This window comes from Podarcis raffonei, chromosome 1, assembly GCF_027172205.1.
Source record: "Podarcis raffonei isolate rPodRaf1 chromosome 1, rPodRaf1.pri, whole genome shotgun sequence".
Taxonomy (NCBI): Eukaryota; Metazoa; Chordata; class Lepidosauria; order Squamata; family Lacertidae; genus Podarcis; species Podarcis raffonei.
Window position 1 is genome coordinate 49263979 of NC_070602.1, and position 14815 is coordinate 49278793.

Sequence of the window (14815 nt, forward strand, 5' to 3'; positions counted from 1 at the left end):
TATTTAAAAATCAGACTTCAAAGTCAATTCAAAGTCTAAGCACATACAAATACATATGGGCCTTGACCAATCCTGTAAATAAAGGGCAGGAAAAATTTTTGTCTGCAAATGGTAAGGCTGAAATGACTTAGAATGTTAAAAAATCCTATGAATTCTGACTCTCTGGCCATTTTTCCCATATATAAGGGCGTGGCATTGTTCCGCGAATGACCAGAGGGAAATCACACAAAATGATAGCCCTTTCCTGTAAATAAAGGAAGCACTCCCTTGCTTGGGCTGCAGGAAACATGATCCCTTAGAAAATTTCTAGCTTTGGTAAATGCTTGAATTGCGGAGTTTCTTGTTTTGTTTTAAATCTAACCCTATTTTTAAAAATCTACTCCTTATCCTTCATTTCCTTTATTCAAATGGTAATTTAGCCAAAAGATTCAACATTTTCAATAGTATAAAAGGTTTGCTGAGACATGAACTCTGCACATGCACAGAGGCTAAATCAGCTAAAAAAAAGGAAAAGAAAAAGAGAGAGAGAGAGAGAGAGAGAGGAAGGAGGGGGAACTGTAGGGGGGGAGAGGAGGTTTGGAGAGCTTGGGCTGCAGGGAGAAACTTATCCAAATTTCCTTATGTAAAACTTGGAACCATTGAGGGAAATCACCCTTAATGTACCCTTAAGTACTGGACCATCAAAGTCAAGAGGTTGCCAAGTTTCAAATCTTAACATGCCAAATTCTTTTCACAGGTAAATATCAAAGCATTCCCCCCTCAATGGGATTTAAATCACAGACTTTGTGTGCATTTTAGGAACAGCATTTCCTGACAGGCTTCTCACATGAAATAATTTTCCCTTTTAACAGGACATGTGAACCCCGATAACAAAGTGTTTGTCCCTTCTTTTCTCCCACAGCAACTTTCTTTCTGTTCTGTGAAACAAGTCTGAATCCCTGCTATATTAGTGACTTCCATCTCTTTGTGGCTTTGACACTTTTAAGTTACAAATAATCTGTTTTCATTTATTTAATCCGTTTTTCCATGATGTCTATGAAATTAATCGAAGCACAACCAAACATTATTTGTGGAATGGTATTTGTTTACCTTTTGCCTGAGCATTTCTTATTGATTCTGTCATTTTGGCTAGTTCAAGGTACTTGCAGAACTTTAAATTGTCATTCATTTTTTCTTGGTATTAAGTCATTTCCCAGTATTTTGCTATTAACATCCTAGCCGATATTGTCACATCAAGAAACACTCTTTTATTTTCATTGTTACTTCAGGTTTCTTAAAATTGTGTGTCTTAGCATTTATTTATTTTTGGTTCCTCATAGGTCATTGTGTGTGTGTGTGTGTGTGTGTGTGTGTGTGTTTTATTATTATTTTAACCTTGTATTTTTTACAGTTCTCTTTCTCTACATATGGAGTAATTTTTTTATTTAATAATATGGAAGGGAGAAGAAAAACCAAAGTGAAGGAAAGCAAACAAACTTAGCAGATAATAACAGTAATTATATGGAAATGTGATAATAATATCGAAATGAATAAAATGCTTAATCCGCTAAGATTTTTATTATTCGCAGTTTCCCACGGAAACTGAAGGACATCCTTTTTGCCTTTCGCCCCTTCCCTCCTACAGGATATCACTTCTACAAATGTGTTACTACAGATCCAATGAAAAGCTTCGCCACCACAAGACCTGCAACAACAACAGACACCAAAGTTTTCAAAGTGGCCACAGCTATCTCTTTCAAAGGATATAGACTGCCGGGGGAGTGGGGCTGACAAAGGGGGGAGGAGTTGAATTGCAAGGACATTTTCTCACTTTTGAACCTCAAGACTGTGCTCCGGCATTGAGAAGATACATGCGTTAAAATATCACAATTGTCTCAAGATATGCAACTGATACTTAATTAGTTTGTTTTGTATTATGTGTTATTACGTAGGAATGTTGAAATGTGTCTGACAGTGTGTTATTTCCACAAATGGGGGGGGGGGCTATTTTTGTGGCTATTTTGTGTGTAATTGTTTTTATGTTTAATGTCTTATTCCTTACACCCCAGTGGAGGATTCTCATACATGTTATGCCTTTTAACAGACCAGGCTATTATGTAGTCCAATGTTTAGAATTAGATAAATCTATAACCACACTTCGTTGTTTCACCTGGCACTCTGCCAACTTCCCTACCCATTTTGAAATGTGGTAAAACTCACTTTACCAAGGAGAAGCCTCAGGAAGGTGTATATGCTTTGGTTTAGCAGGAATAATCCCTTATAGAGTTAAATTGACTTATTTGACAAGTGCCCCTTAAGAATGGTTTTGCTTTAGCAGATTGGTATGAAAAGTTGAGAACCATGGGGCAAGATAAATTCAAATTGGACTCAGTTTGAATTGGGCAAGTGTATCCAGGCTGCAATTAGCTTTTGGTCCTTAAAGTGCAAGTGAGCAACTTCCCATGACTGCAAGACCAGAGCCTATAATAATAAAATCCCATAGAATGGCCAAGGCAAAGACATTTCTCTCATGACGTGCCCAAACCTGTGCCAGCTGGGGTGAGTGCCAGGCAACATGGTTAATATGAAAGCCCTAAGTGGATTCACCAGGGATTGCCACTACTGTGACACCATGCCGGTGTGAGACCACAGAAGAGCTACCTTCGCACCTGAGAACACAAAAACGGTGGAGCTAAAAAAAACCAAACTGCTTTTTTTTTCAGTCAGTAGTGGACCTTCCTGCTAAATGTAAAGCATAGACCACTATTGAACAAAATACAACAGGTGTTCTTTTATGTGATATCCTATATCCAGCTATCTGCACTACTATACTTGCAAATGACCTTAAGAGGCATGGCTTGCAAGTCCCCTTCAGGTTTGCACAAACCCACACATCTGGTACGGTGGATACCAAGTTATTAGTGCATATCTATATAACATACACGTACATTATTGTATTGGTCCGTGTTGCTCCCTCCTTTGCTGCCCTGCTCAACCCACCTCCTTTTCCATTAAAGCCTATTCCCACTCACAGGGCACCCCTACCTTCACCGAGATTTAGGGTGCGGAGAAAAGATTTGCAAGTTCTTACAGAACTTTAATGCAAATCTATCTCCGAATGGGGGACTGTTACGGAAAGGGGGGGGCATGTCTTCTTCACCTTCTTCTTCGCTACAATATATCCATTTATTCCCAATTGTCGATGTCAAAAGGGACTAAAATCTATAAAATCCATAGAAAATCAACGTGCCAATTTGCTCAATTTCTCTAGGACTCTATGACACCTCCCCTGTCCTCCATAATCCCTCAAGTAAGGTGCTCTGCCAAGCCTTTCCTCCGGGCAATGCCAGGTGGCAGACTATGCATACATGGACCATTGTCTTCCCATCACCGGCACTCAGGAAGCGCTTATCTGCGCATATCTCCAGCTCTGCATATTCCCCCCTCCCTCCTCCATATGTTAATCCGGTGTAACCCAACCTCTCCTTAATGTATTCATGATGTAACTGGGATGTATTTTGCACTGTATTCTGGGACATGGGGGGAGTTTCAAAAGTTCATGTCACCCCTTTCTCGCTGTTCAATCTTGCCTTGAACCTGTTGCGCAATAAACTTGGATCTTCTGCAGTTTGCTCCTGTCCGGCTGAGCTCATTTTCTTCCGCAGGGACCCACGGACTACAGATTTTAGCCGTAACATGACTTAATACCTTTTTCTACCAGCTGTTCACCTTGTTTATCATTTACATTTTTGATGTATCTCCCATATTGGTCTCTACAGCCACAGCAGGTGCTGCAACCTTCCAATAATTTGACTTCACCCCCCCACCAAATGTGCACTCCTCCATTGCCTCTCAAGACAAACAGATGCCAACAAATCTCTCTGCCATTGCTCCCCATGTTAATCTTTTTCAAAGGGGCAGAGTTTTAACTTCCAATCACTTCTCTTAAACTTAGTATATTTTCATGAGACATACCATGGATTGGATCCAGAGTAATTATGAAAACTAGTGCCACTAATGTGGCACACTTACAGGAAAAGGGGGGAAATTATTTTTTTCTGACTCTTCCTCCAATCCTCGCAAGCTGCTCTGGAAAGGTGGGGACTTTCCAGAACATTGGGGATCAGCTAAAATTGCTTCCTCTTCCTCCTTCTGTATGTCAAAGGGCATGTCTGAACACAGTTCATTATTTCTGAGATGTAACAAGCAGAGCTACACATTGCTGTTGTTCCCTTTTTTTTAATAGTAGTTTTGCTCTTGTTTTTAGAGATGTTAGTTTTGGATTGATTTTCTGCATGTTATGAAAGAGTAATTTTTAGAGGAATTATTAATGCTTGTATATTTCAAGTATTTCATAGTACTACTATTGGTTATAGGAAACCACTGAGTACTATAGTCATTCAGGTTTATATTGTGCTACTGGAGTATTGATATACAGAACTTTATAATGTGCACCACCTTACCTGTGAAGAAAATGTGCAGACAAGGAAGTCTGCCTGAGACAAAAAGTGTATATCCAGAATAACACCCCGTAGAGAGTTTTCTGTGTACCGATTATGGAGACCAGCTGACCACGAAATGGAGTTGTCACTAATAAACTCATAATTTGGATACCTGAGGGGGAAATGAATCACAAATATCAGCATTCAGTTTTGGAGGCTGCATCCAAAGTAGTACATCCCATCAGTGCAAGGATTTTTGCTTGTGCAATAGAACTTCTGCCTCCCCTCAAGTACCTTCTAAATCTAGGGGTGGGTGCGGGGCGGGAGGGAATCTTGCTGCACAAGTGGAAATTCTTGCACTGACAGGACTCATTAATTGGATACCACACTCTGAAATTAAACAGATTTTTTCACCTCTTAGCAGTTTGCTATGCCTTCATAGCTTGTAGCCCTAATGAGAAATTAAATTTTGCAAGATTTTTATCCACTTCCTGAAAACAGAAACCCATGACTCACGTGTGTCATAATCAACCTGCAAATTCAAGAACAAATCAGAAGCTTTCAGCTGTATCTGATAAGAATTACTATTAGTGGAGCCTTGTTCTACCATACCTGTTTTGGAAGTATGTATATAAAGCTCAGAGGTTATAGCTATTTGAAAATAGTTACAAACACAGGTATTCACATAGACATTAAAAGTAAATATGCTGTTTGTTTAAATAGCCACACTTCATGTAAAATCACTTATGAACAAAGATGGTCTTACTTGGATTTTGCCTCTTGCAATAATGAAGGATCATCTGTAGCCAAATAGACTCGTTTTTTATCAATATGCATTCTGCGGGAGAGAAGTTGGAAACGTTCTTCAACATGTACCATATATTCTTCAATGGGATGAAATGCTGCTTCAGTTCCCACTTTGTCTGTTCTTCGGACATGAATACTGCAATGAAAAGCAAACACACATTTCTCTTGATCAGGATTTGTTTGTTTTTTGTTTGTTTGTCCTTTACTTTCATTAGATCGGACTGTAAAATAAATTGGCATTAGTGTATGTATTATTTTCAGAATAAATTTGTCAAAAAGCACAGAGCAAGGGCTTGGATTAGTTACATGGCTGAGGGTGGGTGGAGAGAAGTAAAGATTACTATTCAGTGCTTGAAAACCAAATAGATGGTTGGAGGCCAAATGCCAATATATTTTACACATGTCACAGTAGAATCACAGCATTATGATTTTGCAAATACCTTCAAGGTACTAATGTGCCACACGGTCAGCATGGCCTCCTTTTACACACATATCCAGTAGGTTTAAATATAGTCACCAGCTCACAGAATTTAACCTTGTGTGAAAAGACATTGCATGTATCATAAATGTGTATTTGTCAAGAGGGTTCTTAAGGCATTTTTATCACTTCTCTACAGTTTCATCCATACTAAAACATGCCTGCTGAACTAAAACACTGGAGTAAAATTAATTTTCTCCAGGGTTTCTGGAAAGGAAGCTGTCTTTTATTAGGGTAGTACTATAGTTACTTACTGCTGCTAATTTGATTGTGATTCTGTGGTTTCAATTATGGCTTTAATTGTGCCCTGTCTTGTTTTAACTAACTCAGTCATGTCTAAAGTCCGTTTCGGGGGCCTAATCCAGCCCGCCGGTCGGTTTAATCTGGCCCCTGTGGCAAAATCCTAAAAAACCCTCAACAACTCCAACCCTAAAAAAAGCTCAACAAACTTTGGTCAGCCCCCACGGCACTTCACTTCATCAAATCTGGCCCTCTTTGAAAAAGTTTGGACACCACTGAACTAGCTGGTGCTGTCATCCACCTCAAAATTGAAGGGTGGGATATAAAAACAAACAAGAAGAAATATTTACTGAAAAGTCCCCTATTAAGCTTCAATTTTCTTTAAGCTCTTGTTCATTTCCCCACAAAACTGATGACTGAATGATAGGAATAGATTCAAACTAGAAGTGTCTTATTTTTAGTATGTTACTAAGTTATTTTCAAATATATAACCAATATTATGCAAGTGGCTGAGTTCTGAAACCCAAGGGGCTATTGCAGATAGCTAACAATATTAGTATGTAAAAAGGTGGAACAAAAATTACACTAATTTTTATAGTAAAAACTGAGAACAATTCTATACATTGAATTCTTGGTGCACTGTATCCAAGTATTATTAAGACCATTAGTGCCAAATTAGATATGACAGGGACAGGAAAATGCTTATTCAGAACCTTTTCTGTGGCTGCACCTAGATTATGAAACACTTTATCCCTTGAGGTTCAAGTAGCACCCTCTTTTGCCATTTTCTGCCGGTCAGTGAAAGCTTTCTCTACCAACAGGCTTTGCTGCATCACTTTAGATAAGGATCTGCATTGAGGACTTCATCTTTTTTTTTAATGCTTCATGTCTTCTTTGTTGTTTACTTTATTGATTTCTATTGTGATTTTAATTTAATTACTGTGATTTTAATTTCGTCTTCAACTGGATGTAAGCATAAGTCACAGAAATCTTATAAAAGTATTAAGTATGCCTTCTCTTTTCATATCTAAACCAAGCAAGGGTGGGCAGGAGTCTACATTTCTACAACAAAATATGTAACTGCCATTACAGTGATGCTAGGGGACCCATTTTTTGCATAGTACTATACACAGAAACCTGGAGGATCAGCTGATTGTTGGCACTTCCAAAGCACTATTCATGGGGCTTTGCAGATGAAAAGCCTTTCAGCTCAACCACAGCTTTACCTGCCCTGCACAAAATGTCAGGGGTAGGTTAGATGGCCATGGCTTGGCAAAAACAGTCAACTCAGGAGGACTGGTGGGCCTAATTAGGCCTGCAGGCCAGAAGTTCTCCACCACTGTTATAAATGGTGGGGGGGGGAGTTCTCTCTCTTAGGAAGTTCTTTAAAAGGATTAGACAAACTCATGAAGGACAGGGCTATCAATGGGCAAACAGGGCACCCACATTCAGAGGCAGTTTATCTCAGAGTACTAGGTTCTGATAACGAACACAGCAAGGCTGCTGCCTTCATGCATTAAAACAATAAAGTAGCAAAATAGGTTTAGGACAACATCCTTTATTCTCAATGCATTTTGAGTTCTGACTTTCCAAGAAGTGTTTCAGAGCCTTCTGTGTGAAAAAGAATGCTAAAGAAGGTGAAATGTTCTTGTTCACTCCGAAGTCCTACTAATTTCAATATAGGAATAAGCATGAATAGGGTAAGGTTACCAGACGTCCCTGTTTCCCGGGAACAGTCCCCGGATTTACAAATCTGTCCCCATACAAAATCCATTGAAGTTGAAAAGTGTCCCCGGATTCATTGAAAAAAAATCTGGTAACCTTAGACTAGGGATATGTCTAAGATTGTAGTTGTAGCGCATAATAAAATACCTTACCCAATAACTGGATGTTTAAAGCCAAGTTTCCTTGTAGCTTCTTCTATTTCCTTTTCTAACCAAGGCTGTGGACGGATCAGGTATTTGACAAACTGTGAGACCCACCACACTGCAGGATCCCCATGGACACGAATCAGCCTGTCAGCCAAGTCTTCTGGGACAGCCAATGGCAAATATGGAGGTCGCGGGTGTAGACTGTCAACTATGGGTAGCTCTATTACTTGAACCTCTTTATCATTTGCCTCACCTATAAAAGATACAGTATGGGTTAATACTTCAAAAACAGATACATAGCTTTCCATACAACTAAATGGGAGATCATTTATACCTAACATACAATGTTTTGATGTTTGATAAATCACCAGATTAAGAATCAAAGAAACAAAGTATGTAAGAATATAAATGCACAAAAATGTGACAGAAAAGCACTACCAATATTATTTTGCAGAACAAAATCAGACTCATCCCTGGTAGAAGTTTATTGGAGTTTAGACAACTTTCATAAACCTGGCAGAGGTGCCAAAGAAAGAGCAGGTTCCATAATTCAATTTACAGTATCTGAACAAGTCTGAGTTTATGACTGTTGGGATGCGTCCTGGGAGACGTGGGCCACTGGCAGGCCCCCAGCTGGCTCCAGCCCACTGGTCAGCAGCTGGGCGAACTCCGGTTCTCGAAACAGCATCAAAACTGTGACTCATGCCTCAGAAACCTTTAGAGACTGAGCACGCAAGCCAGCAGAGATAAGAACTCTTTGCAACAGGAGAGCGGACAGAGTTCTTCTCTCTGCTGGCTTGCGTGCTCAGTCCCTAAAGGTTTCTGAGGCTTGAGTCGCATGTTGGTATGGGCATACTAAAATGAAGAAGACAAAACAGATGATTTCCAAGTGACTTGCCTGACCGCACTATCAACTATTACTGAAGAAAGGCTGGATCACAAAATTTAGAACTTATTGTTGCCCTCAGAGTTCCCAGCTGAAAACCACCCACTCCCAAGCACCCATTCTAATTAATATATTGCATGTGGCACCTGCAATATTTCAGAGTTCTGGCAAAAGATTCAGCAGCAACATCAGATATATTTGAGAACACAATAAATATTCTAGATTGGTTGCAAACTAAATGACCATTTCACCAGTTCGTCTGTGCCCACTGTTCAAGAACTTATGTAAAATGTTGTATATATCTGGCAATGGTAGTTAGCAGATTCATTTAGAGCTTGCTGATCAACATGATAATATCTAATGGGAGCTGGGAGACAGGTAAACCCCACAAGCCTAAAACTTAGAACTTTTAATAGATGGCATTATATATGGTGCATGAGGAAAGGCATGTTTAGCCTGGATAAGAGGAGACTGAGAGGAGATATGGTAGCCATCTTTAAATATCTAAAGGGTGTCACATGGAAGATGGCACAAGCTTGCTTTCTCCTCCTCTGGAGGGTAGGACCAAAACCAATGGCTTCAAGTTACAAGAAAGGAGATTCCAAGTAAACAACTGGGGGGGGGGAATTCTGATGGTAAGAGCTGTTCAACAGCAAAACAAACTCCCTCCTTCATTGGACTGTCCTTCATTGGAGGTTTTTAAGCAGAGGCTGGACGTCCATCTGTCATGGAAGCTTTAGTTGGGATTTCTGCACTGCAAGAACTAGATGACTCTATGGATCTTTTCCAACTCTACAATTTTATGATTCTATTATGTGTCAAAGCTTTCTCCCCCTAAAACATACCGCCAGCAGTTTTATTCTCTGCAAGAGTTACTTTGGGTCCACAAAAGAGAAGCAAGTGAGAGGTAAGTGGAGACAAAGCACTGGCAGGGGAAGGTTTGGCATTTCTCCAGCTTACCCTATTTTGAACCCCCCCCCCCACTTTATAGACATTTTGATGGTGGATCCGATTCCGACACATGTATAGTTGGTAGTTTGTAGACACAATTTAAAAGTGAATATTGCACCTAGATGGTGAAAACAATTGGAAAAGATCCAATGACAATTGCTGCAAAATTAGAAGTCTGTCTTCACTAGCTGCTGCTGTAATATCAACAAAATATTGATTAAAGAAAAATATAATCAATTTAGTTGAAAAGCATGTGAAAGCACCTCTATTAGAGATTTGGGAAGAAAGGACCTAATTTATAAATGAGACAGAATGATGCAGTGTGTGTGTGTAGACACACACACAAAATTAAATTTAATGAAGAATAATTAGATTTGGAATTCTCACATGAAAAGAAGAATGGAAATAATTACATGAGAGAAGTGATGCTAATAGTAGTGTGCAAGAAGAAATTGTAAAGAATGAACTGAACATTCCCTAACAACAAAATTCAATGCATTAACACTCCATTTGATTGATTATACACTGTGTGTGTGTGTGTGTGTGTGTGTGTGTGTGTGTGTGTGTAAAAATCTAATTCTAAAAGATCAGTTATTTCAGTAGATGGTTATTTAACTCTGGTCTCAACAACTGATTTCTTAGGAATGTTCTCTTAAAGTAAAATAAAACTGGTAATTCAAAAATCAAAATATTACCACTCTCTGAATGTAAGATAAATTTGCTTATTCTGCAAAAAAAAAAAAACCCTATGGATTAAGGCTATATCTACACAGTTAAGGTTTCCTCTCAAGCCTTCTTTTGATGTAATCAAAACAAAAACCTTCCAAATTTTGCATACAGTGGGATAACTGCTACACACTGCAATCCTCCAAAGAGTTTCTGAATCACTGTAAAGTCAGAGCACTCCTCCGTCTTCATCTGTCTCTTTGGACTTTGGTCTCAAGTACGGAAATAATTGGCTTCAGAGGTCCTTAAGTGCTATTTAGCGACTTAACGTCGAGGCAGCCAAACATATTGATTCAATTTCTCACAGTATGAGAACTTCATGGGTGTGCAAGCGTCTTGAGGACAAAAACACAAGACATACCAGCAGCAGAGGACGCTTGACAGTAGGCAGAGCTGGGGACATCATGCCATATTTTCAGCAACAGTATAAAGCTAAGTTTGGTGTACAAGCAGAGATGTATGAACATGCCTCAATCCATTCCAATGTTCATTCACACATTGATCTGGTATTTTCCATTCCATGGCAATTGGTTTATTTTGCACAAGTCTTTCTTCTGTTTTGTCATCCTCTGGTGTAGAAATATACATACTTTATATATATATATCATAGCACACAGGAAACATGCAACTCTCGGCAGTCAAAATATATTTACAAATCAATTACTTTCCCTGTGTGTTATCTTTCAAAGTTAGTGACTTTCCAGAGGTGGTAGCCCTCCTTTGTAAGAAAATCAGTTACTCTTGTGGCTAAGGTGCCACAAGAATAGTGGATTTTGCTACAAAGGAGGCAAAGTTAATGAACTGGCTAATGACACATCACAAAGCCACCTATGGCTGCAATTCTATCCAAGTATATTGAGAAGGAAGTACCATTCAGTTCAACGGGGCTTACTCCCAGGTAAGTGGAGTTAGAGGTGCAGTCTCTCTTAGACATATAAGTTCTATTTATTGCAACATCTTATTTCATAAATTTGTATTTTATACAGAAAATAGTCATATACAGTGGTACCTTGGTTTTCAAATATCTTGGTACTCAAACAACTTGGAACCCAAACACTGCAAACCTGGAAATAAGTTTTCTGGTTTGCAAACTTTTTTCAGAAGCTGAACATGCTCCATTTTTGTGTGTTACACTTTCAATTTGAGTGTTACACTTCCATTTTGAGTGTTACGCTGAGGTCTGTCTGTTTTTGCTATTTATTTTGCATTTTTGTTTTTGCGGCTTTTGTTTTTGTGACTGTGTGGAACCCAGTTCAGCTACTGATGTATTGTGTGACTGCAGTACATTGTCTACTGCTTTCATTTTATGGATCAATGGTCTTGTTAGATAGTAAAATTTATGTTAAATTGCTGTTTTAGGGGTTATTTTTTAAAGTCAGGAATGGATTAATCCATTTTGCATCACTTTCTATGGGAAAGTGCACCTTGGTTTTGGAATGCTTTGGTTTTGGAATGGACTTCCATAACGGATTAAGTTTGAGAACCAAGGTACCACTGTATGGGTATGCAGAAGCATAATGCTCAAGCTAATTCCTGTTTGGCAGCTTTAAATCCTTTTTAGTGCCAATGTATTCTTGCCATGTGAAAAAGAACAACAATGAATTATGTGTTTCGTTGGTTTGGATGCTATTAAATGAAAAAAATAAAATAAAACAAATGTTTAAAGGGCAGGTGGTTGTTCAAAACGAGCAGTCAAATCTTGGTGGTTCCACTCATTTTGACAAAGAGGCTTGGACTTAGAACTGAGGAACACAGATAAAGTCTACAGGTAACAAAAAGGGTGAAAACAATAATGAACAATGCATCCCACTGGTTTTTAAAATTCATTGTAGGAAGCAGATTAAGGCTGCAATTCTAACCCCAAAGAAACAAGTCCAACTGAGTTCTGATTAGACATGGTTAGGATTTCGGCCTTAGTGCATATAGGTGGTGTCTAGGAACAAACAATTTACACAATTAAATACTTCAGGAAAAAAGAAAAACAATGAGGCACCCATTGGGACAGTGGCAATTATGCATCAGTGAACATCTAAATGTGCATGGCAAATCAATATGCATACACATAATGTGTGCATATTTTTTTAAAAAAATATTTTTGTTATAGACAACTACGGTTAAAAGCACCCCTAAGAAGAATCCATACAGTGGTACCTCGCAAGACGAATGCCTCGGAAGACGAAAGAGTTTTTTGTTTTTTGAGTTGCTTCGCAAGACGAAAACGCCTTGTGAGTTTGTTTCCTTTTTTCTTAAAACCGCTTGAAGAGGTGCAGTTGCGACTGACCGTGCTTCGCAAGACGAAAAACCGCGCAAGACAAAAAGACTCGCGGAACGAATTAATTCCGTCTTGCGAGGCACCACTGTACCGTGATGGGGATTAACTGGGGGGACGGACAGAAGGAAATCCATTTGAAAGGCTGTTTTCAACTGATCTGTCCAACATCCTTATGGATGCTGAAGGCCTGAGCTGCTTCACTGTTACTCTATATGGAGATTAAGTACAATAAGTATATTGTAGGAGCCCCCAAGAGCTGCATGTGAAACTTCTACTAGCACCAAAATAATAACTGACTACTACACAAAGGAAACACATAAATTACCACATCTTAAAAAATGCCAATATAAAAGTACTCATTTGAAGGGGTGATTTACTGCCTGACAACTATTACTGAGATTTCTTCACTTAGCAGACACTGTAAATGATTATCTGAAAAATAGCATACCCCCAGAATCATTTATTCTTGGGCATATAATGAAAAATGAAAATGAAAAAAACACTGGCCTTTCAGAAATAACACATATTCATTATACCACATTAAGATGAAAAGGAAAATTAAATCTTAAACAGAAGATGCTAGAAATAATTTATCATACTTTGTAAATATCAAAATAATTGATTTAATACAGAGATGGACTGGTCTAATGAGACACATTCCCAATTGGATGTTCTGAAAGAAACAATTTAACTTTAGTATATTTCTCACCATGCCTACTGTTGAAAATAATTAAGATAGAAACTGAAAACTGAAAAAGTATTTGCAAATAATTGCTCCACAACATGAAGCAGGGTGGAATGGAAGAGAAAGAATTATATCAAGGCAGAAAATGGGTTAAAACAGCTACTTTATTGGTTACAACTTACAAAGTTTGACATGGCATAGGGCAAGGATCACTGACAGCCAAGCTGCTTACAGACAAAATCACCAATTCACTTGCTGGGAAAAACATAAATGGGTGGAAGGCGAGTCCAGGTCTGCAATAGGGCATATGCCATCACTAAAAACATGGATGTGGTAGGCATGCTAGTCCCCTCTGAGATGGCTCTTGAACTGACACCCAATATCTCATAAGGTAGTACCTTAATAATAAAATAATTATAATAAACATGGAGTATAATGCTTGCAAAATTATAGGACAACATAACCAAATAACCAAGAAAGACACTGCTATTGGACAGGCAAAAATGCTACAGCACCAAGCTGTGTGAATGCAAAGTGAAATTCCTTCCCAGCCCTATCAACTCCAAGACAAGATGCGAGAAAACATGGGAACACACTGCTAAGGCATGGGCTAGACCTCAATCTACAGCCCAGAAGCAGACCAAAGGGGTAAAATCATTAATTCTGAAATACATTAGATGTACTTGCTTGCTCTAAAAATAAAATACATAAAACCCTAGCTCCAGTGCAACACCTTGTCAGTGCAAAATGGCTTGGGGAGACAGTGTTATTGAAAAAAGAAGGGCAGCTGAGTGGCATGTATGAACTTACTGACCTTATTCAAACAACTGCAAAATGGTTCTAGGCATATGGGTATGGGGTGATGGGGGAGAATAGCGATGTACTGCTTGGCACAAGTGATGCCATGCAGAATGGCTTGGCACAAGTGATGCCATGCAGCTGCTGCAGCAGCCACACACACATTTTTAGAACCAGTGTTCATCTTCCTCCAGGAAGGACAAATCTACACTATGGACAACAAGGAATCCACAATGTTCTCTCACTTTGAAAAGTGTTAAATGTGAAATTCCTCACATTTTTTAAACTTCTTTGGACTGGGGGCTAAATAGCATCTGATATCACATAAATGAATTCCAGAATGAAGTTATCCAGGTAACTGATCTTGTTTGTCCATCACACTAAACCATGTTTAAGTAAGGCTGGTGAAACTGTGGCCCTCCATACATTGTGGGACCACAACTTCTATCAACCTCAGCCAACCTAACCATTAGTCAGTGGATGTTGGGCGTTGGGAACAAGTGAGATGCCCCTCTCTTCCTCTTATAATTATTCTGGTTTAATTAAACTTCAGCTTGCCATTAAATCCAAACTTGGCTTGAGATCCTGATTAGTAAACTGACATTAAGCCACAGTCTTTAAACTTCCAAATCAAACTAACCTAACATTAACACCTGGGCTGGCAGAGCACTACAGGAAGC

General features: G+C 38.9%; 1 protein-coding gene across 1 annotated transcript in view; it reads right to left on the reverse strand.

The window, feature by feature from the left end:
• FUT8 (fucosyltransferase 8) overlaps positions 1–14815 on the reverse strand; it is a 91893-nt gene that overhangs the window by 10137 nt on the left and 66941 nt on the right. The window contains exons 7-9 of the mRNA XM_053385883.1: positions 7824–8070; positions 5188–5364; positions 4443–4593 (exon numbers count right to left, since the gene is read on the reverse strand). Of these exons, the coding sequence (XP_053241858.1) occupies positions 4443–4593; positions 5188–5364; positions 7824–8070 (575 nt within the window). The remainder of the gene's footprint in view (positions 1–4442; positions 4594–5187; positions 5365–7823; positions 8071–14815) is intronic.